The sequence below is a fragment of the Tympanuchus pallidicinctus genome, unplaced genomic scaffold (assembly GCF_026119805.1).
Source record: "Tympanuchus pallidicinctus isolate F22 unplaced genomic scaffold, pur_lepc_1.0 scaffold8, whole genome shotgun sequence".
Taxonomy (NCBI): Eukaryota; Metazoa; Chordata; class Aves; order Galliformes; family Phasianidae; genus Tympanuchus; species Tympanuchus pallidicinctus.
Genome location: NW_026294802.1, coordinates 51,156,363 through 51,183,835, shown reverse-complemented (window position 1 = coordinate 51,183,835; position 27,473 = coordinate 51,156,363). Strand labels below are relative to the sequence as shown.

Below are 27,473 nucleotides of genomic sequence, written 5' to 3'. Positions count from 1 at the left end.
CTGCCGCAGATGTGCACTGCCGACACCACTCACCGCGACCCGCGGGCGCCCGTCCCCGCTCGCCGCCTTGTTCCCCCCGCCGCGCGCCATGGCCGCGGAAGGGCAGCGTCTCCTTCCCCCGCGCCGCAGCCTACCCTGAACGAGGCTTGAAGCCCCGCCCCTCCGCACTCCTACCCAATCAAAGTGGCGATCGTCCCTGCGGCGAACCAATCGGGGCGCTCCCCGCAGGCCCGGCTGCAGGATGCGGCGCCGAGTGCGGTTGAGCGGTGAGAGAAGAGGGCGGCGGGCGGTGCCAGCACCCATTGGGCGCCGGCTGACAGCTCCCACCGCGGCCACCGCCCCTCTTAAAGGGGCCGCGCCTCCCCGAGACACTCCCGCCTCTCGAGCCGCAGCCCGTTTCCCCTGGCCCGGCTGAGAGCCCGCGGTGTAACGCTACTCTCCGGCGCTGCCCGCTGGATACCACGCTGCCCGCATGGCTGTTTCTGAGCCGCGGGGCCCCACCTGGGAGACAAAGCCCTTTTAAGAGGCCGCGGCGCCGCTCGGGGAAAGCATCGATCGGTGCTATAAAGGTCCGAGCGGCGGGTGCGGTGACAGCGGGGGCGCGGCGGAGGTGGCTGCGGCAGCGCTGATCGCCATGGATTTCAACGTGAAGAAGCTGGCGTCGGATGCGGGCGTCTTCTTCTCCCGCGCCATGCAGGTTGGGGGGGGGTAGGGCTGGAGAGTCGCCACGGCAACGGGGCACACTGGGGGGAGTGGGGAGCCCTGGGGGTGGGGGAGTCCTCGGGCCCGGAGGGGAAGCACCGCAGGGTGCCCCAGCCCTGGGCTGCTCCCCCCGCTGGCCTGCAGCCGTCTTCCCCGTTCCTCCGTTCCGCCTCAGGGCACGGAGCATCCCGCACTGTACAGCCCAGGATCTGCACAGGGAGCCTTTCTAAAACACAAGTTACAGGCTTAGGGCAGTTTTGTTGCTCTGTTTTAGTTTTTTTCCAGCTTTTTTGAAGGTAGAAAAGGGATTTGGGGCTGGTATTGAGTCTTGCATAGCTATATCTGCAGTGAGCAGTGCTGGGTGACGTGCAGCAGGAGCAGAGCTGAACCCTGCTGCTGCTGTGTTCCTGGGCTGGGTGGGGAGGCCAGGCAGTGCTCCATAAAGGGGCAATAGCAGCAGGGATGCTTCTGGCTGCTGCAGGGTCTGAGGCAGGGAAAAGGGGTGAATGCTGGTTGCACTGTGGTTGCTATCCTTAAGCTATTTTTACATCTTGTAGATAGCTGTTAACTGCACCTAGGCAGGTGAGCTGGCCTGCTGGGGGTCTGTGCCTTTCTGTCAGGCAGGTGGGTGGAAGTGGCATTTTATGGTTGGCAATTCAGTCATCCAGGAGGTCAGGTTGCAGAAGCTGCCAGGACCCGACAAAACACAGAGCTGTCAGAGATGGGAAGGGGCTGCTGAGACCGAGCAGGCAATGTCTCTCTGGTCTAAAGTGGCATCAAACCATTGGTATCAGGAGCCTGCCCGGGAGGCAGTGATGTCCCAAAACCACAGACTGAAGAAACTTGGCTACCTGTGAGGAATAAAGTGTGCAGCAGGTGCTGAGAGGTGGCTGCTGAGCCTTCCTGCTCCTCAGGTGTAACTGGGAAACTGTCCCTGGGCAGGCAAGAGAGGAGAGGGGCAAATCAGAGCTGGTTGGCATCCTGCCTGAGAGCTGAACTCCTGCTGGTGATTTTGGGACTGGGCTTCTTGTTCTACCCATGCTGTGGGGGTTGACAAACAAACAGAGCAGCGCTGTCTCGTTCCAAATGGCCTGTGCAGTGGAATAATCCTGGCTCTTTTAGAAACTGGTCTCCTGTAAACAGATACCATCTCCTGTAATCTTGCCAATGAGTCATATGTTATGAAGAAATAAATATTAACTACAGGTGCAAAATAAGGAGCAGATGGAAGGTTTAAAGATGCTGTTCTCATGCAAATGGCCTTGGTAGCAGAAGAAAGGAAGAAATACTGTAAAGAAATCGCATGTTTGGAAGATGTATTCTAAGTCTCTGATAAGTGGTTTTTCAGCTTCAAGGCGTAGGAAGGAGACAGGCACAGGAGCAGTGTCTGCACACCATTCTAGAGCAAGGAGGCGTTTATAAGTAGTGGCTTCTGCTTGCTACACCTACTCCGCATCATCTTGCATATGAATATTAATGTGAGTAGTTACAGTAGTAATTACTTGAAACAAAATGGTCACTGTTACTTGTAGGCAGGATGCATGTGTTTGTGCAAGACAAGGAGGCTGGAAGGAATGGCCTCACTGAGATGGAGAACCACTTTCTGAAAAGTGATCGCTGGGGTAAGCAGGCCCATCTGGGCTGTCCCCAAAGAGTCCTCATCCAGCATGGGTGAGCACTGCTCTGCCACTACCAAGAGCCAGAAATAGCAGGTACGGTCTGCAGTTGGCGGTGAAGATTGGGTTTGTAGCAGCCACTTCAGCACAGAAGATCTTTCCCCATGAATAAGACCTGGCTGAATAAGCTCAGTTTTCTCTAGCTCTGGGGATGCTTTCTTCAGCTCCAGGCGTTTAACAAAATGCTGCTTTACTGGAACTGCAGCAACTGGGAGATAAATGGACTGGCCATTATGTGCTGTGCCACTCAGACAGCATTAGCAATTGCTGTCTGGCTGAGGTGTCTGGCCAGTGCATGACAGTTTACCTTGTATGGAAAAAAAGGGCTGTAGCACTGCTGGGCCTTCTGAAGTGAGGGGGGAAAAGGAGCCAGAAGGTGGCCAGGAAACCAGCTCTGGAGTGATTTCCAGAGGCTTAGTCCAGCTACAGTCCCAGTTTTGAAACCTGCCAGATAAAACCTGAGGTAGGTGCTGGCTAAAGGGCAGGAGGGATTTTTGGCCTAGGCTTAACCTGGGTCGTGACAAAAGACCTCAGCAAACCACTGCCACCATTACATGGCTTTTCTTACCTCAGGCACCACGTGGCCAGTCTCCAACCTGAGGAGAATCAGGGCACCTTGCTGGACTGCCCTCCCCTGGAGCAGGGGACACAACAGGGGATCCAACAGGAGCAGGGCAGACACAGCTGTGGGGAAGGAGCTGTGCAGGGTTTCTCCATAGCTGTGTATGCAGTAACTATCTTAACAGGCTGTGTAATCCCCCACAAGGCAGTGTCCTGCAGGCTTTATGGCATCTCTTATGCTCTCAGAAAATGCATCACAAAAGCAGAGCAGTTACAAGCTAAACTCTAGGAAAAGGGTAGTTGTAAGCTCTGATGCCATGAGAGTGGGAAATAAACTCGTAGGCTTGTACAACTGCGTGGATTAAAGCTTTTCTAGGATTCAGAATCCCAGATGAGGATTTGCTATACTGACACTTGTTTCACCAGCTGCCGCTATCTAGTTAGCATCCTCCAAGGGATGCAGTTACATCCCTAACAGCTCTGGCACCTGCACACAGGCTTCACACATTCTTACCTTCACTGAAGAAGAATAAAACTTTTTTTTTTTGTCACCTGCATCTTCCAGTTATCAGTAAATGGGCTTGATCCCAAACCTCCTCAGAGAACGTTATGGTGGCAGTTCTGGCCTCCCTGTAGGAGTTAGCATCAATTCTTCTGAAGGTGACACATTGGATGTCTCTGCTCTAGACAGGCTGCAAGCCAGATTTTCTGAGGGATGTCTGGAAATAATTGTAGGTGTCTGTCTTCTATCAGTTCTGATGGAAAGTCAGTGGGTGCTGACTGAAGTTACCACTAGCAGCTATATCTTGACTTGCTCCATCTTAAGGCTCCTGGAGAAAGATGGACTCTTCCACCTCCCTGAACTCTGGTGATAAAGTAGACTTTTCCCCTCTGCTTTCTGACCTTAATGGCGATAACACCTTGGCTACTGGACACCTTAAAAATCAAGAGTACAGAAGGTGACTTCAGGAGAGGATTGTGAAGGCAAGAGGCACAAGACAGCATGTTTCCATTAGAAACATGTCCATTAATACTCAAGGGAAGGATTGCATCCTTTCCTCACTGTTTTGCTCCTAAGTTAACAAAGCTGTCCTGTTAATGGCTTCCTTCTGTCCTCTAGCACAATTTTACTTGGCCCATAGCCTAGCTTTTCTGACTCCCAGTGACCAAACACTCCCAAGCAACTGAGATCCAGATAACTTTTAGGTGCTGATTAAGTGGCAAAAGTTTCTTTCCTAATGCAGCCCTATGGGAGGTCTTCTTGTGGCAGAATCAGTTCAGCTATCTCTGATCACCAGAAGTGCAAATATTAATATACCCTGGGCATGAAAAAACATGTTAAGATGCTTCAGAAAATCCAATGGCCCAAATGCACTGGCAGGTGCAGCAGACAGTTCCTGATTTCAGACTCCTGGCTCTGGTTCGATCCTTATGACCTAAGGTGGAATACAATCACCCTATAATGATGCCTCATAAATAATGTTCAGCTGAAAAAGCTGTGACCCTGCAAGTGGGATAATGGCCTGAATTCTGCCACCAGCTGCCCTGCAAGGGGGCTGCAGCCACCCTGACAGCTGCCAGCATACCAGCCTGGGCCTGCTGAAGGAGAAATTGCACAAGCCTGGAAGACAGCAGTCAGTCAGGCTGCACTGTGTAGAACAGATGTGGCAGCAGTGGGGTTTATTCCCTTTGCCTTTAAGGAGAGAAAGGTGCTAATGCTTTCAGCAAAGAAAACAATGTATGTGCTATTTTAAAGCCTAACCTTGGTGGCCATAAGTAGGTAGGCTGCAGGCACAGCTGTAGTGCAGAGGGACACATCCAGCTCAGCTCTGCTTGCTCACTCTCCTGAATTCCCAGCAGTGTCTTTAACTGCTCTCACAGGGAAAGAGCAGTTTTCCCCAAGCTGTGAATGTAGCTGCCTTAACTGTAGTCCAGCTCAGCTATGCTGTCTGTGATCTTTGCCTGTTGCCCAAGTTGCTCTCCTGATCTGCCAGCTTGTGTGTCCACCTGGTCTCGAATAATGCAGCTAGCATTCCTGCTGGCCAGCCATGCCTCCCAGAGGAAACCCAACCTTTGGCTGAATTATTGATGCCCTGGAATGCAGCATGACTCTCTTCTTCCTGGAGAGTGAGAATGGCACTCAGCAAAAGGCTGCCCTGCATTATTAATCACTTCATCAGCTTCCCTGCACAAAAACAGAACTGGTGCTCAACTGGGTCAGCTGCAGGACTGTTTCTTTTACAGCAAAACCAGGAAGTCTCACAGCACCATTACCTGATCCCAGGACGAGGATCCTGGAGCTGGTTCAGGGCAGGGCTGTTTCTCCAGCCACCAGGTTCTAGAAAACAAGTGGGAATAGTTCTCTTTCAGCAGGACTGAGGAGTTTATGGTTCTTTGCAGGCACTGCAATTGCACAGGCTTTGCACCAAGCCTTAGGGCAACTTTAGTACGTCCAAATAAGGTTCCCATTTGTACCAGTCTGATGTATTTGGAGCTGGAAAAAAAACAACTGTGCTTCTGGTACAGGAGCAGAAAGATCCGAAATATTTTCAGTCTGCCTTTTCACAGTTAAGGGTTGTGACTGTATGGTGAGCCTGTCTGTTCCCCTGCATCTCAAAGCCTCACAGTGGAGTCTTATATCTGTCCAGTGGGAAGGAAAAACACAATCAAATTTTTGTAAGTGTTATAGAAACAAATTCCTAGCAACAAAAATCCTTTGTGTGGAGGAGTTTTGCTTGGATCACTTGAGCAACCAGATTTCACAAACTGCTGTTTTTCTACCCTGCTTTTCCCTGGCAACACTGACTTAGGCAGCCAGGTAAGGGCATCAGCAGCTGAGACCTGTTGCCACCTGAAAGCTTAGATCTCCACTTGCACCAGACATGAGAGAACCAGCTCATAGGATAAGGCAGTGTAATTTACCTCTAATCTCCTTTGCTGGCTGTTGCTTTCATGTGATCTTGCTGCAAGCTGCTGCTGAAAGAGGTGGTCCTGCTCTCCCCTTCACCCAGTAATGCTGTGAGTTCTCAGCTCCACCTGAAAAGTCCTATTAGAGAAGAAGTGAGCTGAATCAACAACTTTCTACGCAGTTCCAGGGTGGTCAGACTGTGCAGGTGAAGAGACAGAAGTGTGCTGTGGGGGAGGAAAGAGGCACCTGCAGCAATCCACAGCAAGGTGGGCCCAATGCCCTGAGGCTCTGCCCAAGTTTGAACCTTGCAGCATGGCCAACTTGGAGGTAGGGCTGAGGGAGGCACTAAGGGAATTAGGTTGGAAGTGGAGTAACAGCCTCACTGTGTGTGAGCTGCAGCATCCCGTGCTCTTGCACCCACTTCATAACATTCATGCCCTGTTTTTCGAGCCTGAAACAAAGCCTGAATAAGAAATTTTCTGGCCTGACCCTTTGGAGCTGCAGGGTGTGACTCAGATTCCTGCCCATCCTCCCCTTCTGGCATGGCCTAGGCTTGCAGTGACCGTGATGTGTCCTCAACCCTTGTGCAAGACAAAGAGCTATAGTGTTTAATGTGAGATAAGAACAGAATGACTATGAATCCTGGCTGCTCTCTGACCAAATGCTCCATAGTGATCCATACTTCCAGAGCACAAGGAGAAAGGGTAGGCTGCAGAAAACAGTGAAGTACAGTGATGCTTGGAGCTGCTGCTTGTGACTATAGCAAAGCTCTCCAGGGCTGAACTGATTCAAGGTCCTGGCTATAGCACCGTGGAGGGCTTCACAGAATCACAGAATTGTAGGGGTTGGAAGGGACCTCCAGAGATCATCGAGTCCAACCCCCCTGCCAAAGCAGGTTCCCTACACCAGGTCGCACAGGTAGGCATCCATCACAGCTTCACAGTGATCTGACTCTGCAGCAGTGCTGTAAGAAGCAGGCTGAAATCAGCTGATGAGGAATCAGGGCTGGGCTGACAGCTCCAGGGCAGATGCTGGTGCAGGATGTGTTTGAACTGCAGGAAGAAGAAGAGCTGGGCTTGAAAGAGATGAGTTCTCAAAAAGCTGTCTGGGAAAGGGGGGCAAGGGAGACTGTTATGCTTGCATCAGAGAGACTTGGCTTGTTTAAGAAAGCTCTTAAACAGATGACTCCAGTATTGGTGCCAAATACCTGGGTAGTCCCAGTTTGCTGCATGGCAGTGACTCAGCCCTGCCTGGCAGAGTCTGAAAACAGCCCTGAGCTTCCAACAGTGACAGAGGAAAAGCTTCAGCTGCTCACACACGTCTGATAGCCTTGTGTGTCCCCCAGAGACAATCATAGAAATTGAACACAAAGCAATACAAACACCCTCTCACCTTGGATCAGCTTTTAGCCATGTCCAGCAGCAGCCACAGGGCTGTGGCAAGAATGAGCTGAAAATAAACACTGATAACCAGAGGCTGCTGGTGCTGAGAAGGAGACCAATGAAGCAATGCCTGGTCATGCCTGGGTGAGACTCCTCTATCCTCACCAGGCTGCAGGAGGGAATGGAGCCATCCTTGCAGTTCAGCATCCTTCACCACAGACATGTGACAAAAGTTTCCTGGCTCTAGCTTGAATCTTACCCAAACAGGTCACTGTGCAAACATGCCTGCAGGACTTGCCTATCTTGGACATCTAGCAATATTTGCACATGGCTGCTTTCAGGGCTCCTAAGTGCTTGTTTGCTTGCCTCACAAGCTGGCCCTTGGCTTGCTCTTTCTGACCTTGTTCCCAACATTGTCCTGGATATGCATGCATGGAGCTGTTGGGCAGCTCCAATGCTGTGGGAGCAGAGCTTGCCACAAAGTCTTTCAGAAGACCAAAACCCCATGAAGTGAGCTTGTTAGCCATCTAGAACTGAGCTGTGAGGTGTGGAAAGAAAGTGCAAGTGGCAATTAGACAGGACTTGTGTTTCACCTGAGAGTTTTGGCCAGGCTTTAATCCCTCGGCACCTGACTGTGCCAGCTGTTGTGCAGTACGACATCCTGATAACTGAGCAGTGGCACCAGGAGCCAACAACAAGGGCTAAAAGGACGAGTGCAGCCTCAACAGGGTCCCAAGTAGCACGAGAGTCTGTTAGTGTGATCTAGCAAGATGCTGGTTCCATCAAGAGCAGGAAATTATGCTTTAAAATGAGAAACTGGACAGCTTCACTGGGACAAATGAAGTATGGGATTGGGAAGAGAGGGAATAGGCTCTTCTCTCAGAAGTCTCCCAAGGAAGCAACAGGGGGTGCCCAGGCCATCTGACACTGCACTTCCAGAGTGACAAATCTTCTGTCAGGTGCCACTGCCCACTATGAAAACACAGAGCACTGCACAGCCTGCTTTTCCCTGCTGCTAGTTTTATACCTACGGGAACGGGGAAGGGAGTGACAGTCTCTTGCCAGTAGGAATCTGAGTGCTGAGAGAAGTTGGACGCCATTATTTTTCTTAATGCCCTGCGTCAGAACCCACCCAGCCACCACATATCCTAGAGGAAGCATCAAACTATCACTTGCTGGAAGCATTTCTATCTAAATCCTGAGTTTAAGGCTCCCTAAGCTCCACAGGGTCAGTCAACAGCTCACGCCAGCAAGGCAGGAGGCGAGCTGGGAGGTGAACTCAGTCTGATGGCTGAGTGGGCAGGCACGAGCCCTGCAGTGAAGCAGGCATGGTGCATGTGCTTGTCCAACAAGACAGGAATAGAGCCTGGCTTGTGAGATGGTAGCAGCATTTCTGATCCCATCGGGTCTGCAGAACTTAGGACTGCTTAGGAGGAGGTAAAGGGAAACAACACTTGGCCTCATCTGGGGGCTGTATGTTGCTCTCCAGCACGAAGTACTGCAAGCCATGTGCCTGTTTAAATAGATTTCTCACAAGTAGAATATTATGTACCAGACTATTTTCCTCTATAAAAGTTACTTATTCTTACACTGCTCAAACACGGGCTCTATTTTTAACTCAATGTTTGTTCTACTCTTGGGTAAAAAAAATTGCTCTCTTCCCCTGAAAGATGCCTGATAACAAAGAATGGTGCTTTGAAGGCTTTGCAGCCCTTGGTGGCTCTTAACAGCTCTGTAGCATATCATAATTTTGCTTTAGTAAAAGTGACCTTCTAATGACTACCTCTTTCCTGCAGTTTACAGAGGAAAAGTTGGGCCAGGCTGAGAAGACTGAATTAGATGCCCACTTTGAAAACCTCCTGGCCAGGGCAGACTCAACTAAGAACTGGACAGAGAAGATCTTACGCCAGACTGAAGTTCTGCTGCAGCCAAACCCTAGTAAGTCCAACTTTTAATCCTTGAAGGACAGCCATCACTTACACCTCAATATTAGGACATGCCCTCTGGCAGAAAGCCCTGTTCCAATGGGTTGTTGGAGCTACAAGTGTGTCTTTGTGGAACCTGTCCTTCATTCTCTGTGTAATAGAAGGTGGCTGGCTGCTGCCCTGCTCAGTCTGGCAGTGCTCCTGAGGACTGGGAGGTGGCTGGAAGGGTGGGAACACTTCTCCCAGAGCTGGTGTTTGCTGTTCAGTGCACGATTGAGGACTGTGGGGGTTGGCCACCATGAATGATGGTTCCAGGGGTCTCTCCATCTTCCATCCTGTAACCACTGGTGACTCATTTCAGGTGCCAGAGTAGAAGAATTCCTCTATGAGAAACTTGACCGGAAGGTTCCTTCCCGGGTCACCAATGGGGAGCTGCTGGCACAGTACATGACAGAGGCAGCTAATGACTTTGGGCCAGGGACACCTTATGGTAAGTCAGCCTGCCTAAGCCCTGTAAATCCATCACTTCCTTAAAGGTGGTCTTAACCAGAACTGCTGTTCTGGTTAAGACTTCCACAGCATGCCTCTTGAAGCAGGGTGGCCTGCTCCACCCGTGGCATCCTGCCTATTGATTTATCAGTACTACTGCAAGAGGAGAGTCTGCTCTACTGTGGCAGCAAACAGCCCACCAGGAAGAGAAAAGCAATCCTACTCTGCAGCAAAACATCCTCTGTTGATGGGTAAAGAGGACGGGGTTCTCCCTATCTCTTCTACAGTCCTCAAGCCTGACAGAGCTAGAAAGGAAACAAAGACATACTGATCCATGGTAGCCAGTGGAACTAGTTGCAGGAGACAGAAGCTGTTTGATGCTGTTTCCATGACTTTCTAAATTAACCTGAGCAAGGAGTTGCACTGAAATGGCCTTAGCTTTCTCTATTTTTCCTTTGAGTGTGTCCCATGAGGGAGGGTGTGAATAAAATCTTTCTCCAGCAAGAGAACTGGACAACATATTTGGGAAGGTCAGTGTTTGGCTACAAGCCTTAACAAGCCCCTTACTGATCATACAGCTTATCTTTCTGTTCCTAAATCACAACGGTTCCCCCCCTCTAGGGCTTCTTCAAGCAGCAGACCTGCACAGAAGCACAGCCTTAACTTCCAGCTGTCCTTGCTTTCTGCTATGAGCTTTGTTATGGCTCTCCAAATCAATAATTATTCAATAGCAAACCCTATTACAGGCAGAACAGCTGTAACTGCATCTATAGCCAGCACTGCCTCAACTGGATCCTAATCAACTCATTTTTTCTGCTCTGGTGCTTTTAGTTTGCTGCTCTGTTCCTGTGCTTCTGTTTATAAGGCAAAGATTATACTGTCCAATCAGGTGTAGCAGAAAAAGAACATGAAGGGAATAAGTGCCTCAGCAGATAGATGAGATCAAAGCTGCATTTGGGAGTGGCTGAGGGGGGGGTCAGAAGTTAAAGGCAGACTGAAGTTAAGACTAAAGCTGGTGTGGTATGGGCATGGTCACCTTATCCAGGCACGGTACACTGACCCTTGTGTTCCCCAGCACTGGAGCCTGGTCACAGTGGGTGAGCTGGCTCAGGCCAATGCACTGTTAATTGGTTTCTCCTGGAATTGAAGGCTCCCATTGTTGCAGGGAAGACCTTGATAAAAGTTGGAGAGACTCAAAGGCGCTTAGGTGCAGCAGAACGGGACTTCATCCACTCCGCCTCCATCAACTTCCTGACACCACTGCGCAACTTCCTGGAAGGGGACTGGCGAACCATATCTGTAAGTGTGGGAGCAGGGAAGGGGGAGCTCATCACCTTACCAGAGACAAGGAGGGCAGGGGAAGGGGGATGTAGTGCTGGAAAAATGCATTCTCCTTCCCTATGAGAAAGGAAGACCTCACATCTCTCTCCTTGGAGAACACAAGGAAGGAGGAATGCCCATCCTGGTTCTCTTTAGGGCTCCCATTGCCACAAGGAAGGATTGCTATTTGATCTGCATGAGGGAGGTGAGTCCTTTCTTGACCCCTGCAGCTTAGTGGGTACCACAAGCCCACAGGCTCCCCTCTCTCCAGAAAGTTAGCCTAACAGTATCCCTAACAGCAGGCACAAAACTCTTGCTATTAAGAGCATAGCAACTGCTTGTTTCTCAGAGGCACTTTCTGCTAAGAAAATAGGCTTGATTACCAAATGATACATTGGTCCTTTCCCTTCCCAGCAACTCCTAATCACCCTCTCTTATCCCCTTTTCTGTCTCTTCCAGAAAGAGCGAAGGATCCTGCAGAACCGCCGCCTGGATCTGGATGCCTGCAAAGCAAGGTTGAAGAAAGCCAAAGCCGCAGAAGCAAAAGCAGCGGTAACTTTTTTCCCTCATTCCCCCTGTCCTTCTGGTCACAAGGTTTGACCCACATGAGCAGTTTTTTGGACAGAAGTCAGGCCGCCCTACTATGCCCTGGCTCTGGCAGGCATAGGTGGGAGCATTTCTCATCTGGCATGGAAGGGAACTGTGAGCAGGCACAACGCGTCTGTTCCTCAGATACCCTTCCATGGGAAAGGTATTGGAAGAAATAGTTCTGAGCTGCCAGAGGTTGGAAACTCACACTTAAGCCATGTTGCTGTCTTCTGACTGACAATGGTTCCTGGCAGTTTGGGTTTTAGCTGGGTGATTTGTGTTAGTAACTAAAAGGCCATATCTTCTGAGGACTTGCTAAATCTCCCTGGGGACCTGAAAGCAAGCAAAGAGAGAGCTGAGCTGGAAGGTGTACAAGAGGAAAGCTTGCTGGGGCTCTGCAGGAATACCAGGATTTCAGACTAGTTATGATTTGGCCAATTTGCTCTTTCCCAGGCAGAAGTGTTGAGGCAGCCTGTAAGGGGCAGCCAGGGTCAGACTGGCTAACAAGAAGCCCTTACTTCAGCCTCTCTATTCTCATTGTTCATGGTGCTGTCTGGTTACAGGCTGGTATTCCCCTCTGGCTTTGGAGAATTCATGGCTGGTAAACATGAAGCTCCCAGGACAGTGCAGAAGGGAACTGCTAAGCCAGTGTTCCACAGACCTGAAAAATGAAGATGTGGAATAAGGACTGCAAAGGTCTCTGAGGCTGAGACCTGTCAGCTCAGGGCTGTTCTCTGGGCAGAGACCAGGTAGCAGGAGGCAGAGAGAATGCAGCTGGACATAGATGAGTTCCCTGAAGGACCCTGTTGAGGCAAATTGCCATCTTGTACTGCTCTGACTGTTGATGTGAGGACTTGCAAGTGGGAGCAGTGACTGCTGCATTATCTTGGGCTTAAGTCAGAACAGGAATTTAGAGAGCTCGTATGCTTCCTCCCTTTCTACTCTCTTCCTCTTTACCTTGCTTCCAACATGAAGTGATCCCAAGGCCTCTCAGCTGTAGAAGGACCCTTGGGTGGAGATTTCCTGTAGCTAGAGAAGAGAAACCTGGTCTCCCCCTGGAACTGCAGTGCTGATGCTCTCCAGAGAGGATGCAGAGCTACTCTAAGGCTCTCCAAGCTGTGCTTGAATAGCTCTGCTTCTTTGAAACAGATCGCAGAAGAGCACAACAGAAGAGAGACCTCAGCTGCTGTTGTGGGCACCCAGCTCTGACCCAGCTTAGCTTGAGGGGGAAGTCCCTGGCCTCAGTCCTCAAGGCCCCTTACTGCCTACCAGGGGACAAGGCACAAGTGAAGGCAAGGAAGGGTGAACTGCTGCCTCAGCATCAGGCAGGTTAACTCATGATTAGAGCAGTGCTCCCTGGAATCCTGTGCCATACCTCTCCATCCAAGCTGGCCTTAAGCACCACACCTTCCCCAGCTCACCTCTCTCTTGCTGCTGTTCTCCTTTGTAGTGCAAAACTTGTGTTCCCACAGCTTCTGTCTTGTGACTGACCTCCAAGTATGCTGCTGCCCAGACCCTTAAGCTGCTGTATGGGTGTCTGGGCTTGTGCATTTCCCTCAGACTTTGTGCCTTGTCCTTCCTGTTGATGCTGTTTTGTTTACTAACCTTTTTGTTTTGTTTCTTTGTAATTTGCTCAGTGTGAGGGAGATGTGAGTATTGACTGTGCTAACAGTGCTGTGATTTTTCTTTAATACCTCTCATTGTCTCTTTCCCATTTTCAATGAAAATTCATAACTCCTTTGTCCCATCACTAGTGGCCCTGGAGCATGTACTGGTCAGGGCTGCGGCTGCCAGGGAGAGCTGCCCAAAAAGATGGGAGCATTTGTCAGCTGCCTGTAGCTCCTTTAGAGCAGGCATTCAGAACACTGCTTGCAAGCAGTGCATGAAGGAGGCAGGGTCTCACCAGGATGCACTCAGGCTCCTCTGGCTCCAGGCAGGAGGAGGTCATCTGGGTGGTGAGTCCCTCTCCTGGAAGGGAGGCAGTCCAGAGACAATGACAGGCAAGTTGATCTGGTTGTGGTGCTGGCCTTCAGGCTCCAGGGCTCTGCCCATTTTCTCTACTGTAAGAGGGGAGAGGGGAGGGAGGTGTTTCTTTTCACCACTGCTTGCAAATACAACTTGCCCATGCACAGGAGTGCAAGAGGAGCTTGCCTCCTTCATCCCATGTGCTGTGACTAGTTTTGGGATTCAGTGGAGAAACAGGAAAAGGGAGGAGAGATTTCTCAACTTGCTTTTGATTTTAAGACAAAAACAAAACAAACAAACAAAAAGTTGTTCCTGGAGAACGTCTCCTCTCACCACAGAGAGGAGTCAGGTTTAGTTACAATGCTAGCCTCAGATTTCACTGGTGCATTTTTCCTCCTTATCCTTAAAATAGGAATCACTCCTCCTGATTGCTTCCTCCTGCCATCCCCAAAACTCCTTGATGGTTGAAAAATCTCTTCTTGCTGGGACTGCCTGAATGCTCTTCCATACACCAGTCACTCATCCCAGCTGCTCTGGGCTGCTGCAGCTCCCAGCTAATCGGGTCAGTCGGTATAAGTAGATCTGGGTGAGCCGCAAAGAGATTAACCTGGGAGAGGAAATGTGGGGCCTGAGAGGCTTAGAAGCAGGGTTACAGCTGACATGTGTGCCCACCTTGCTCTCCAACCCATGACACAGGAAGAGCTGACAGGGCTGGGCTTTATCCATCGCTGTGATGGCCCCAAGGTAGGCTAGCAGGTTGGCTCACCTCTGGGTGACATTACAGCCACAGGCCATTCTAGGAAGAGGCCTAATCTTTTCTTAACTGAAAAGATGGTTGCGCCATGATGGCTAATGAGCCCTCACTATGCGTGAAGATGGACTGGATCCCCTGCATTCCCATCAAGGAAAGCCTCTGAAGTGCTAAGTCTTCGTGTGCCAGGGTAGGGGCTTGGCTGTTGAAAAGGTGACCTGGAGAATTTCTGACTTCTAGGCTGAAGACTTACATGCTGCCTTTGGTGGTAGCAAAACCATCTTGTTTGGTCATGCCATGCACCTCATAGAAAATAGACCTGAGCCTGTTAGGTGGAAACATGCTGAGAGGCTTGGTGAAAGTAAGAACAAGTAGATGTCTCTCCTTAAAAGGCACTATGGAAAGTATGCTGTGATGTTAGTAATCGTGTCCTCTCCAAGGACAAGGCCCTCATATTTCTAGGACTATAGATGGGAAGCAAGGGAAAAGAAGGTTGTGTCAACCGGACTGAGCCAACATAAGATGAGCAACGTCATGCCTGTAAGGCAGTGGGAATCACATTCAGGATTGTGCTGTCTCATCTGCACTCCAACTGGCTGCTATATGAGCTAACAGCCCTAAGTCCAGCGAGTTTATAAGAGCAGAAATAACTGCTGTTCAGGTACCAGATGTGACTGCATGAGCCTGCCCTCTTCCTCTTGCACAAACCCAACTTCCTCCTGGGGACAATTTCCAAGCATCACAGCCCATACTGTGGGGAGAATTCCCTCCTGCAATCCTGGGAATTTGAACTAAGCTCCCAGCACAGAGGGGAAACAACAGCAGCCCCTTATTCTAACTGCTGCCCAGCTGACTCCTGTCAACTCTTCTACATGACTTGTACATGAAACTCTATTCCCCCTATTAGGCTGTGCCTGACTTTCAGGAGACTAGACCTCGTAATTACGTTCTCTCCGCCAGCGCATCAGCGGTAAGATTGCTTCCTCATAGATGTTGCCCCCCCAACCTCTTCCTGCCCCTCTCTCCACCTGACTAAATCTCAGACCTGGTGCTCTGCTGTTTTCAACATTTTAATGTGACATGGGATGCCTGGAGTTCCTCTGACTCAATTGTAAGGATGCAGATCACCCTTCTGGGAACGCGTTATCACAATCTGACACTTTTGCTGCTTGGTTTGCTTTCTGGTTTCTCTCCCTGTTTCCACATTTGCAATGGGAATCTTCTGACAGTGTTTTTATTGTTAGTAGAGCAACTGAAAGGAAAAAATCCCTCAAACGTTAGCCTTTCTGGATGGTCCCAACCTTATAAAGACAACATTGCATGATTGATAGCTGACCAGTCATTTTAGTGCTTGGAGGCTTTCTGGCCAGTCAAGAAAAGCAAAGGTGAAAGAGTCTGCCACCCATGGTGCCAGTAACCTAGAAGGCTGACAGTACAGGCTTGTCTATTCTGCAAATACAGGTCAATTCTTTTTACCTTCAACTTATTACCTACCCTACTGGTATCTGCTGTTGGTGGCTATTAAGCAGGCACATGCCGGGTGGATTTATAGCCTGTTGCATCTCCACTGTACTGCACTGAGTGGTCGTGGTCAAGCAATTGACTTTCTGTGCTGTGTTTATGGCTCCCCATTGCACAATGTTATGTTTCTCGTTAAAATGTTGAAAACTGATCATCTTGCTTCCTAAGTAGCATTCAGAACAACACTGATGCCTGTTAATAGAATAACCTGGGACCGAAAGGGCCGGGGAGGATGATCTACAAAAATGCAGTAGGCCCAGCCTACTTGCAAACCAAAGCCCTCATGGTAGCAAGCCTGATTTGGTTAATGGGGAACCCATCCCATTTGGAGAAACAGGTATGTCTGGACTGATAGCATCAGTGTTAGTTCCTAGGGGGATGTCCTGACCTTCTTGGAGAGTGATGCTGGGATCAGAAATAGCTTTGCACAAAACTGGAACATTATTTCAGCAGGCTGGGTGATGAGACTTCCTGGGAAGAAGCTGATACTGGTGATGTTGCAGCAATTATTCAGTTTCCATCTCTCCTACCATGCAGCTAGCATCAGCCTGTGGCTTCTCTGCTGGAAAGGTCTGTTTGAGGACAGTGCAGATACTGCAGTAATGGACTAAAACTGAACTCTAGGAGAATCAGAAGAGAAACTGGGCTTTCCTTGCCTCTGAATAGCTCTGACTAGATCAGCATATCCTGACCATCCCTTGAAGCTTTCTAAAGCAGACCTGAAGAAAAGCATTTGCAAAACATGCATTAGCATCTTGCAGAGTGCCCAGATGTCCAGTCAGATGTGTCTAGTCATCACCTAACTGCAAGCTGATCTGCTTGCTATACTGCAAAGCTGCTACAGGTTAAGATGCCAAGTAAGGTAACAACAGGGGAAATGAATTTGGGTTTTTGCTAACCTGTGGGCGTCCACCCTGTCACATCTCTGCCCAGGTCAATGATCCCTGTTCAGAGCTCTGCTAAGGAAGCTCTGACAGCAGAAATAGCAAGGGGCAGTTAGCTCAGAGCAGGGCTCTAGCTCACACTTGCTGTAGATAAGCAGTTGGCACTGACTTTGATCATGTTTGATGGTTGCACAAGTGGAAAATACCCCAGCCTAGCCAACAGTGGTCCTTGTGGCTTCCAAAATACCTCTTTCAGAGTTTGCAACTGGTGGCTGAGTGCCATCTTGCATCCAGCCTGCACAAGCAGGGTGACTTTAAACAGCAGTTGGAATCCCTAACCAGTAAAACACAGACTAAGCCTCGACTGCTCCCCAGCTCAGCGCAGGCAGGACTGCTCTGCAGCACACACTCTAATCCCAGCATTCATTCCAAGGAGTCAGACATTGCAGTGGTGTAGGAGCATTTCATACTGTTGCTTGCTTTTTCCCAGGCCAAAGTCCTTTGTACCACCTCTCTGTCAGTACACACATGTTGTAGAGCAGTCGTTGCTGTTAACCTTACTTTTAACCTGTTGTCTTCTGGAGGGAGGGATTGCTTATGCCCAGGTAACAATTTCAGTTTCCAGGTGAGTAAACAGGTCAGCTCTTCCCAGGTCCAGATGACCTCAGCAGGGGCAGCTGAACTCTAATTTGGATTCTGAACTCACATTGTTGCTGGGGAGAGGTTGATAACCTGGTGCTTGTATTTTTCCCTTCTACAACAGGAGGGCTTAGCTGGAAATATATACAGCTGGATACAAGTCCCTTATCTCAGCCCAGTTTTATTTAAGTTGGAAGCCGAGGAGCAATTTCTCCTCTCTCCCACACTGACCTTTTGTTTGTGTTTAAGAAGGAATCTCCCTTTCCCTCAGACCCTGCCACTTGCCATGCTGTGTATTCCTAGGAACGATTCCAAGAAAAACATATTGAGTACCCTAAGAGGGTTCCTCTGGCTTGAGCTGGGGTGGGGAAAGACAGGCACAGATCGTGGCCATCTCTTCTACCCTCTGAGCAGTCTGAAATGCATGATGTATGGTAGATCTGGGCAGAGCCAGGCTGCCCCAAAGCACCTTCAGAGCTGGAGAGCGTGCCAGCAAGCCTGACAAAAAAGAAGTGAAACTGGCTGAAAGTTCAGTGAGTATTACAAGGATCAACTAGGCCTGAAATGTTTTTAGCACTGCCCATGCTACCTAAATTGAAAGACCTGTGACCAAAAGCTTCCCCTGCAGCCCTCCAGTAAGTCTTGTTCTGGAGGCCTCATGCCAGAGCAGCACTTCAGGCCAGAACCTGCTTTTCAGCTGCCTGCAAAGACATTCCCTCCATCACTCTTCCAGAGCAGGAGCTCTTAGACCAAGGAAGGGCAGAGGCTCATGTCCCTGTGCCTGGCTGGAACAACCCAGGGCCTCATCTGAGTCAGAGTGTGACTCAGAGTAACAAAACATGCATCTGAAGGACAGAGAAAGCACCTGGCCCCACTGCACTGAGTGCTGCACCACGGACAGCCTGCAGTCAGAGGACTGGCCATGATAACTGCCCAAACAAAGAAGAGATGCCAACCAGGCTACTCACCACAAAACAGAAGCAGAACCACAGATCAGCCAGCAGAAACCAAAACAGGATCAACAGCTTCCTACTCCAGCCATCCCCCCACAGTGGCAGCACTGGTGTTCCTCACTTTGCTGGTGGTGTTGTTTGTGCACCTGGGCTGCTACAGCCCACCTGGGGGCAGTTCTTGGTAAACAAACTGCAACAAAGCTCAGCTGGGAGATCCTGGACCTAAACAGAGGGGGTTCTCCTCACACCCCAGCATCCCACCTGTGCTCAAGCAGTGCTGTGCTGAACTTACCTGGTCTGCAAAGGCAGCAGGTGAGGACATCTCCCTCCGCCCATGGATGGGGATGTTGTTGGTAGGCTGGCGTGCTTCCAGGGAGCCTTAATGGCATCCCTTCATGTTGCCAGAGCTCAGGAGCAGTTGTCTGCTGAGGAAAGGCCAGGCCAAGGACTCCTGGGAAAGATCAATGTGTTTTTCTACCTCATTTCTCCCTTGCCCATCGCTATGCATGACTTTTGTCAATTGTTTCTTGTCCCGGAGCCAGATCCCAGCAAGCAGCTGTCAGTGTTGTGCTGCCCCAAATGTGCCTTTGTGGGAGACACTGAAAGGAGATGGGAGACTTCTGAGGGAGTCTGTCTGAGGAGATGCCTGCTCTCACTTACAGGGCTGGAGGGAAACACCCAAGCAGGAGAGTGAGAAAGAATAGCTTGATGTTTTGCCTGGCTTGAAGGCAGCATCCAGCCGTTGCTCCCGTCTTCCTGTAGCTGAACATGACCCCTGGTAGCTGCAGGCTGCCTGTTCTGAACCCGTTAAGCTGAGCTCTCTAGACCGGTGGTTGAGGATTGCTGGCCTCTGGCTTGAGCTCAAAGAATCCCCAGGCCCTATTTGTGGGCTCAAGCAGCTCACCAGCCTTACAGCACTCCTAAAAGAAGGGCTGTCCTTCAACACCGTGTTCTGGTTCTCCCGGAGCTCGTTAAATGCAGTTATCTCAAAAACGCTGGCAGGGAACAAAGCTGGAGTGCTGGCTGTGGTGGCACAGACTTGCTCTCCCATTGTGAAACCGAGCTCAGGAACGCAGGAGTGAGGGGAAGGGGCACGAGCCTGGCAGCTGCTGCTGGGTGAAGGGCTGGCTTGTCCCTGGAGCTGGCCTGCTGCGTCCACGGAGCGTCCCTCCCGTTGGTGTTAATGCTGAGTGCCTCTCGACGTCTCCAACACTGATCTCCTTTCCTGTTGCTCTGTGGTCCCCACAGCTTTGGAGCGACGAGGTGGAAAAAGTAAGTACCCAGCTGAAATGGTGCTCAAACCTTTTCGGGCGCGCTGGCGGCGTTCAGTGCGGGTGCTGCAGGTTTCTCCCCACTCGTGTGCATACGGGAAAATCAGCGCCAGAGCTGCCAGCCCCGATGCTGCGCTGCTCAGTGCAGTTCTGACAGCAGCTTACGAGGAAGCTGCCCCCGAGCCAGCTGGCTGTGCTTAATGTGAAGGACTTCCCAGGCAAACCTGGTCTGCTTGTGATTACGAGCAGCTGGGAGAGCCCTGCACGGGTGTCACAGGAGCGGAGCTGATGTGCTGTGATGGTTCAGCTCTGCTCCTGTGGGAAGGGCCCTGCCTGCCCCCATTCTGCACGTGCCTTTTGTGGGGCAGCCAGTAGTCCTTTGCCTGCTTGTTCTGGGGAGCGAGCAGGAGCTCTGAGCAGAGCTCAGGAGGACAGAAGGGTTTCCTTGTGAGCAACCCCTGCTGATGGAAGGAGCGGCTCTGTGAGGAGGGCAGGGTGGGAGGATTGGAGCCTGTCATGGAGTTCAGTCTGGTGAGCTGCACTTCCCCTGCTGAGGGGATCCGTGGGGCCAAGTCCCAGATCTTGTTTATGTTTTTGGGTTTGTAACTCATCTATGAAGATGGATGGGCTGCTGGTGGACTGAAGACCTGGGTGAACTGTGGGTGGAGCTCCAGCATGGCATGGGGCTTCGGAGGCACCTTCCCATTGCCTTTCACGTGTCAGATACCCCCAGTCAGAAGGTAGCCCGAACTGCAAGGGGAGTAGAATGGCACATTCCTGCATGCTGTGCATGATAGCATCCCATTGCTGCCTTACTTTAAATGCACTATGAGAGCAGACCAGCTGTTTTTACTTTAAATTCTTCTTCCGTCCCTCAAACAAATGAGCTGACTGCATTTGGTTGCAGGCATGCAGGGCTCTGGTCCTGTAGTCCTGGTTGGATGGACTGAAGTGTTGCTGTTGTTGGTCACAGGTTTCAGATAGCTCTACCACTACTGAAGTCTCTGCTCAGCAAACTGAAGCAAAAATCTTGGTGCTTAATAAGGCTTTGTACTGAGATTTTCCTAGTACAGCCTCCTCTTCTCCTTTAAATAATCCCTTTTATACAGAGGATGCAAGAAAATAGATCATTTGTAGCTTAAAATAGGCAAATCTGATTAAAAGACAGTCAAAGCATTTATTCCTTCCAGCCTATTCATACAGCAGTACAACCAGCACATCCTCTTGGTGCTAAGGAACGACGGGTGGAGGACAAATGAGCCTGACTGTCATCCCGTGACCTGTGGTGCTGGGGGGGAAGAGCAGGCAGCAGAGCCTCAGACAGCTCTGCCACTTCTGGAGCTCTTCTCATGCAAGAAATCATCTGGGTGTTCTGGTAGCACAGAGTTACCATAATAGAAATAAACTGTTTGCTGCTGGGGGAAGAGAGACTCTTTATTAAGCAGTGAGTCTCAGGTGTCAGTTTGTCTTTGAATTCCCAATTTCTACTGCATAGCTGCCTTCTGATAACCGTGATTGAATTCCTCCTGCTCAAAATAAGTAACCAGCCTTAAAGGAGAGCCTGTGGTAGCAGCTGGATTGTCATCTCAGTTGCAGTTATTAATAATAATTAATATAAATGCTTCTTGGCCTCAGCCTTTGTTCTATGGTGATAAAAAGTACACTGGCAAAAGCGGCACTGCTGGAGAGACTTGAGGCATAGGAGAGGGTGTCAGCAGAGCTCCACAACTGCACTTTGGAGCAGACTTAAGGCATGCTGACACCAGGAACTGTCCTGTTTCCAGTGACACTTTGCTCGAGGCAGATGCTGATGTGCAATGCTGGCTGTGTGGTTCTTGGAGCACTACAACAGGCAGTAGAAGGATGGGTGTAGCACAGGATTGGCTTTCCATCTATCTCAGGATTAACAAAACCTCTCCAACCTCGTGTTCTAATTTAGGAGCATCCTGGCTTGATGTATCAGTTTTGAGCTGTCATGCCCTGAGCTGCAGTGATTCAGTGTATGACTGAGCAGGAATCAAGTTGAAATACAGCCAGAGACCGCTGGGATTCCAACCCAGGGTGTCCTGTGCCTGCCATTCAGTGTCACAGGTGCACATGGATCCTACCGAGCCATCACTGCACTCATCTCAGTGCCAAAAGGGGAGGAGGGGTTTGAGGAGGAGGTGGGTATTGGCTTCCCCTGGAAAAAGCAGAACAGGGGCCCTTGCCTTTGCTGTGTTGAACACCCCATCCTGTTTTGCAGGCAGAGCACGAGCTGCGGCTCACGCAGACCGAATTTGATCGACAGGCAGAGGTGACACGTCTGCTGCTGGAGGGGATCAGCAGCACACATGTGAGTCTTCCTAGGAAGCTGGGGTGGGATCTGAGAGGCTCTTGGCTCCTTCTTAGAAAGCTGCTAAGGGGACCATGAGCCCTTCATCAGGAGCAGACATAGAAGAGCTCATAGATGTAGATGCTACAGCAACCTCCTCCAAAGGCTTGGAGTGCTCACACTAAAATCATAATGAAGCACGCACAGGCAGTGCCACGGGGATACCCAGCCCTCAGGGTGCTTCTGAGGCACAAATGCCTTGTTCTTCTCTTGTGCACTACCCACGTGCACACTGCTGGAGTGCCAGGAACAGCCTCCTCTCTCCTATCACCATTGGCCTCCTGCAGCTTTCCCAACTTGACAGTAAAAATATTCAAGTCAACCATGTAACTCCTGTAACTGCTGCCCTACACACATCTGCTGCCCTTAGGGTTAGCTGGTAGCTGCAGGAAGTGTCCTGGCACCAAACTGAGCCTGGCTTCTGGTCCTCCATACAGGTGAATCATCTTCGCTGTCTCCATGAGTTTGTGGAGTCTCAGACCAACTACTATGCTCAGTGTTATCAGTACATGCTGGACCTGCAGAAGCAGCTGGGCAGGTGAGACAAGAAACGACTTTTGCTTCCCTAAGGGTTACTCCCTCATCTGGTCGTCTCCAGCTCAGGCCTCCCTCTTTGACAGAAGCTTACAAACCCCCTCCAAGCTCTGACAGAGCTTCTGAGCTTACAGAGTGGTGATGAATGCTAACGCACCCGGAGCAGGCTTTACCATTAGATTCATCTGAGATTTATACATTCATCTCAAACCACGATGGCCAAGAGTCTGAATGTTCTTCTAAACTAGTTAAAAGACACAGGAGACAAATTCCCGTTGCCACGCAACAAGCCTGAGCGTGCTCAGCTGCAGCAGGAACCATTTCCACGCTGCTGTCAGCACGTCCCCATGCTGCTGGCAGGGCTCTTCTGTCTGTTACCGTTACGCTGGCGGTCTGACCCAGGAGGGACCTGTCTGATCACTCACTATTCCTGTTTCATTCTTTTCCATGCTTGCAGCTCCAAAGGAGAAATGTAAGTAAAATGTTACACAGGACCGGTTCTAAGAGCTCTGCTCTGCACCTCAGCCAAACCATGGAGTCTTTGCAGGCTCACTGCCAAGGCCAGCAAGGGCCAGATCTGCACTCCCTCAGTGCAGAAGGGGAAAATCTACAGATAAACAAGACCTGGGTTCATTGCCATCTGTGTAAAGAGCCCCCAAAGCCTCCAGTTGCAATATCTCTAGTGCTACACTCATACTCAGCAAGTTTGCTGACAGTCCTTTAGCAGGGCACTGGAAGTAAGCGGACTTTTCCTTGTTACATAGCCTCAGCATCTGAACAGAGTGCCCTTCCCTACTTTAAGGGCACCATAGGTACGTTCCAGCTGTTGTGGAACTGTGCAGCATCACCTCTGCACTGAGGCTACTGAAGGGAAGGCCTGTTTCTTGGTTCCTCCCACTAGAGCCTCACCCAGCTCTGCTCTTCTCTCCTGTGTAAGATTTTCAGGCACGTTTGTAGGGAATGCAGAATCCACATCTCCACCCCCAGCTGCTGCCTCTCCTCCAGCTGTCGCTGCCGCCACTCTCCCCGCTGTGCCTACTATTCCAGTGGTCCCCACGATTGTTGGGGTGCCCAATACTGTGGCAGAGAGTGTCCTGAACCCAAATGAAGTCAAGCCTCCTGCCAGCGGGACGCGGAAGGCCAGGGTCCTGTATGACTACGAAGCAGCTGACAGCACCGAGCTGGCACTTCTTGCAGATGAGGTGAGGACCTTCCCTTCGCACTGAACGTTCTCATTGCCTACCGTTCTGTTACATGCTCTGCAAGGTCTTGGTTTTTCCTGCCCCTAAACCCTCTCTGTATGGAAGTACTAATAGAATCTTTTCCTTGACATCCACTGAATTGCAGTGAGTTTGCACTCATGGCCATGCTTGCACCAGATAGGCCTTTTTCTTCCTACTGGAATATCCTGTTGTACCCAGCTAACAAAACACCCTTTACAGTGTTCACTCAAATTCTCAAACCCAGCTAGCTTTTGAGAGCAGTGGGACAAGCTGCTGGCTGGAGGCCTGGTCTAATCAAGCTGAGAACAAAGGAAATTCAGCAAGCTGCAAACTGTTTTGGTGACTTTTGTCTTCGGAAAGGATGACATGGCACTATCAAGACATCCAGGAGGCAAAAATGCCTTTTCATTCTCCAAATTGACTTAATGTAGCAGGGATTTCAGGGGGCAGTACATCTTCTGTTAAAGCTGCCAATAGTTCCAGGAAGCCTCCAGGGGAAAAAAGCGCAGATGCCTACTGAGTGAACTTCAGGAATTAACTTGCTGTTCTTGAAGTACACATCTGACTGAACTTTTGGCTCTGCAGCAGGTCCTGTCTAATGCTGTCTTCTCTCCACAGATGATCACTGTGTACAGCCTGCCAGGCATGGATCCAGACTGGCTCATAGGGGAAAGAGGGAACCAGAAAGGGAAAGTTCCTGTCACTTACTTGGAACTGTTAAGTTAAACGTCCCTCAGGAAGAAGAATGTACAAACAGAATGCACCCCTCATCTCCTGGCACTTCTAACATGGATTTCTTCATCAGAGATCATTGCTCTCTTCAGGGCTGGCACTCCATTGCTAATATGGGAATTGTGGGGAAGAAGTGGTAAAACTGTTACAGAAGGGTTGTGGGAAAGGGCCAGTGGCACCTGAGAATTCATAAATACCAGTGCAGCCTGCTTTGAGGTTAGTCTTGATGGTGCAAGATTCCCTGATTACTTTTTCTACTCTGCCCCAGTCCTGTTTATCACCGTGGCTTCCCCAGGGCCAGCACTCTGTGTCCCTCAGCTGCTGCTCACGGAGTTTAAGTTACGCTTCCCTTGTGTTTGGTGTCAGCTAGCGCCTGTCTGCCCCTCCTCTCCTCTGTTCTTCAGCAGTAGAAAAGCCTGAGTCAAATCACTGAGCATTCCAGTGGGAAAATGTCCCACACAAACCCCCTCATATAAGCTAGCTCTCAAGGAAGCTACATTTAAGAATTAAGAGCCAGTTAAACCCAACAGGGAGAGCAGTAACACAAGGCTTTCTAAGAGCTGTGCTTACTCCATTGGTGCCTGATGGCTTCCATTTGTACTGTCTTCTGAAGCTGGAATGAAATGTCTTCGAAGACCAACCTAGTGACATAGGGCCTGTATGGCAGAAATCAAACCTCAGTGCAAGGGACCACGCATCTTGCTTGCATTTCCTCTGAAAAACTACTTGGACTGCAAAGAGTTTACAAGCCTTCTTACAAGCTTTGCTCCCTGTGTTAGTTGTCCTGGCTTTTCTTTCAGCGTCTGTTCCAGGCATGTTTGAGCCTGACTTTACTTTCACCCTTGACGGTGATGGTAACCAACACCTTCCCTCCCATCTGAGCAGTGAGCAGACTTGGTGCATCTCAGCACAGTAAGCAGCAGTCCCACTCGCTGTTACCTCCAAAGAGCCATTCCTGGCTGCACGCACATCCAGCAGCTCAGGCTGCCCTGGTGCATGTGCTGGGTTAGCTCAAAGGGAGTGCTAAGGTGTGTATGCATTTTAATCCTATAATGCTCTTTTTAGCTAGAGCTCAACTGAAGGACTGCTGTTGCTGTGTAACTAGTTTTCCACTTAAGCTGGATTGAAGAGCAGTTCACCTGCACCAGGCTTTCTGTTCACTGCCTTCCCCCCGGTATGTCAGAACTAACTTTGCTTGTTTATTATCTTTTGCACTTTCCCCGATGGCATTGTGACCACTCTAATGTAACAGGGCACTGAGCACCTGTGTATGTAGGGCTCATGGTTTTCAGCACTTATTTGCCAATAAATGAACTGCCTGACCTCCTGCCTCAGTGTTGCTGTGTGCTCAGGGCTGCTCAGTGTAACTGCAGCTTGTAGAGAGGGATGCAGGTCAGGCAGGAGCTGTGCCACCCTGGTCTTGGAAGCTGAGGGTGAGAGCAAAACAAAGCTCCAAATCCTCACCGAAACTCTCAGTGTCCTTAAGGTTGTGAATGTCTTTCAGTTCCTTTCCAGATGTCTCCTTGGGCTACAGATTCATGAATTCTGAGAAACAGCTCCTCCTTCACCTACAGCAAAACTAGGGCAGCAGAATGACTTTAGCTGCTGAGAAACTGGGAATGTTATTCAACATCTAACAACCCTTTCTGTTGTTATGGAAACTACCTCTGCTGCTAATCTAAAACCTTAAAGCCTCATCCCTAGCCCCCAGCTTGGAAAGGAGGGATAGAAGGAACTCCTGGGAGAAGCCGTTACAATGCTCTGTAATGTAGCAGTAACTCTGTTTTTCTACAGTAACCAACACACTGTTTTAGTTTTACAATTGCAGTGATACAGCTGCACTGTAGATACCTATTCCCAAGTTACAACCCTGTTATTCCTCCCTGTGGTGTATTACAGAAAGAACAGCAGCAACACCTAACGATGCAGAAAACACACCTCAGAACAGGCAGAAGGAAGCCTACCTAGCACCAGCACTCCTTTCCTTTGTCATTAGGAAAGGCACAGGGAAAGTCTGGTGCTGTTTTGGGTTTGGAACTAACAGGCTGTCTGCACAATGACTGCACTCCTGTCTGCTTATTTGCAAATGTTATGGCGAACCACCCATAACTCCTACAGGAGATTGCTGCCCCCTGACCCACAGGGCTCCTCTCCAGCTTAATAGAGCTCCAAGCCTCTCCCTGTGGCTGAGAGGCAGGTAAAGGCCAATTCAGAGATGCAGTGCTTCTGTCTAAAGGAACAAAATAAAATACAACCAATTGCACCTGCCACTGTTTGCAGCGTGGCACCAGGGACTTCTGCCTGGCTCCCTCAGTTCTCACTCCAGTGAGTGTCAGGAAGCGCCTCTCCTTCCACGTGGAGACCTGACTCCAGCCAGCTCCAAGCAAAACTACAGCAAACGTGTGCTAGAATATCACCACCCCTCCAGTTTACCAGGAAGATAACCCTTAAAGCAACACCATCCAATACCATCACTGGTCTCTCTTAAAAACATAAAAATTAAAAAGGTTCTGACTGGTAAAGCAAGCAAGGATTTCTTTAGGACAGAGCCTTAGGTGGGTGGTTCACAACTACATTTCCATTTGATTTCCTGCCCTTAAGGAAGTCTGAATTTCAGGGATTATTTTATGAAATAAGCACTCACCTTCTCTTCCTGTCTCTGTCACACGTTGAACCTCGGAACCTGAAAGAGTTTGTTGATCAGCTTGAGAGAGACAACAGTGTGACAGAACGACACTGCAACCAACTCCAAGTCCCAGCTGGAACTCCTGCTCCAGCAGCAGTGTGGATCTGTGCACAGAGCAACCTGGCAGAAGAATCATTCTTAAAGAGTTTGGCGTAGCAATGCTTGTTTAAAACCAAGAAGCTCCCCAGTGTGCCAGTAAGAGAAACAGGAGGTGTGGGGAAGCCAAAGGAATCAACCTTTGATGTAATCCCTTCCAATGGTACCTGCACTGTCACTCGCAAGCCACAACTCACCTTGCTGTTAGAATTACAGAAGCAAAGTACTTCAACTGACACAGAACTACACAGAAGATGCGGAGCCTGGTGCTGCAGGATACAAAACCACAAACC

At 50.0% G+C, this 27,473-nt stretch overlaps 1 protein-coding gene across 5 annotated transcripts; it reads left to right on the top strand.

Moving 5' to 3' along the window:
• The first annotated feature begins 376 nt into the window (after positions 1–376).
• Positions 377–25,721, top strand: SH3GLB2 (SH3 domain containing GRB2 like, endophilin B2). 5 transcript variants are annotated; one of them, XM_052668892.1, is made up of 12 exons: positions 378–697; positions 9,026–9,167; positions 9,516–9,644; positions 10,809–10,942; positions 11,423–11,515; positions 15,175–15,237; positions 19,513–19,536; positions 21,781–21,870; positions 22,347–22,447; positions 22,901–22,915; positions 23,381–23,645; positions 24,285–25,721. In XM_052668892.1, the coding sequence occupies exons 1-12, from the start codon at positions 635–637 to the stop codon at positions 24,390–24,392; spliced, it is 1,227 nt and encodes a 408-aa protein (XP_052524852.1). In that variant the 5' UTR covers positions 378–634; the 3' UTR covers positions 24,393–25,721. The 5 variants fall into 5 exon arrangements, with proteins under 5 accessions (XP_052524854.1, XP_052524852.1, XP_052524855.1 ...); XM_052668894.1 differs by lacking the exon at positions 15,175–15,237 and having other exon boundaries at positions 377–697; XM_052668893.1 differs by lacking the exon at positions 22,901–22,915 and having other exon boundaries at positions 380–697.
• The last annotated feature ends 1,752 nt before the right edge of the window (positions 25,722–27,473 follow it).

Excerpts from the sequence above, each read along its gene's own strand:
- SH3GLB2 (XM_052668892.1), top strand. The coding sequence starts at position 635 with ATGGATTTCAACGTGAAGAAGCTGGCGTCGGATGCGGGCGTCTTCTTC. Across the intron at positions 9,645-10,808 it reads TGGGCCAGGGACACCTTATG|GGAAGACCTTGATAAAAGTT; the intron begins GTAAGTCAGCCT and ends CCATTGTTGCAG. Across the intron at positions 15,238-19,512 it reads TCTCCGCCAGCGCATCAGCG|CTTTGGAGCGACGAGGTGGA; the intron begins GTAAGATTGCTT and ends TGGTCCCCACAG.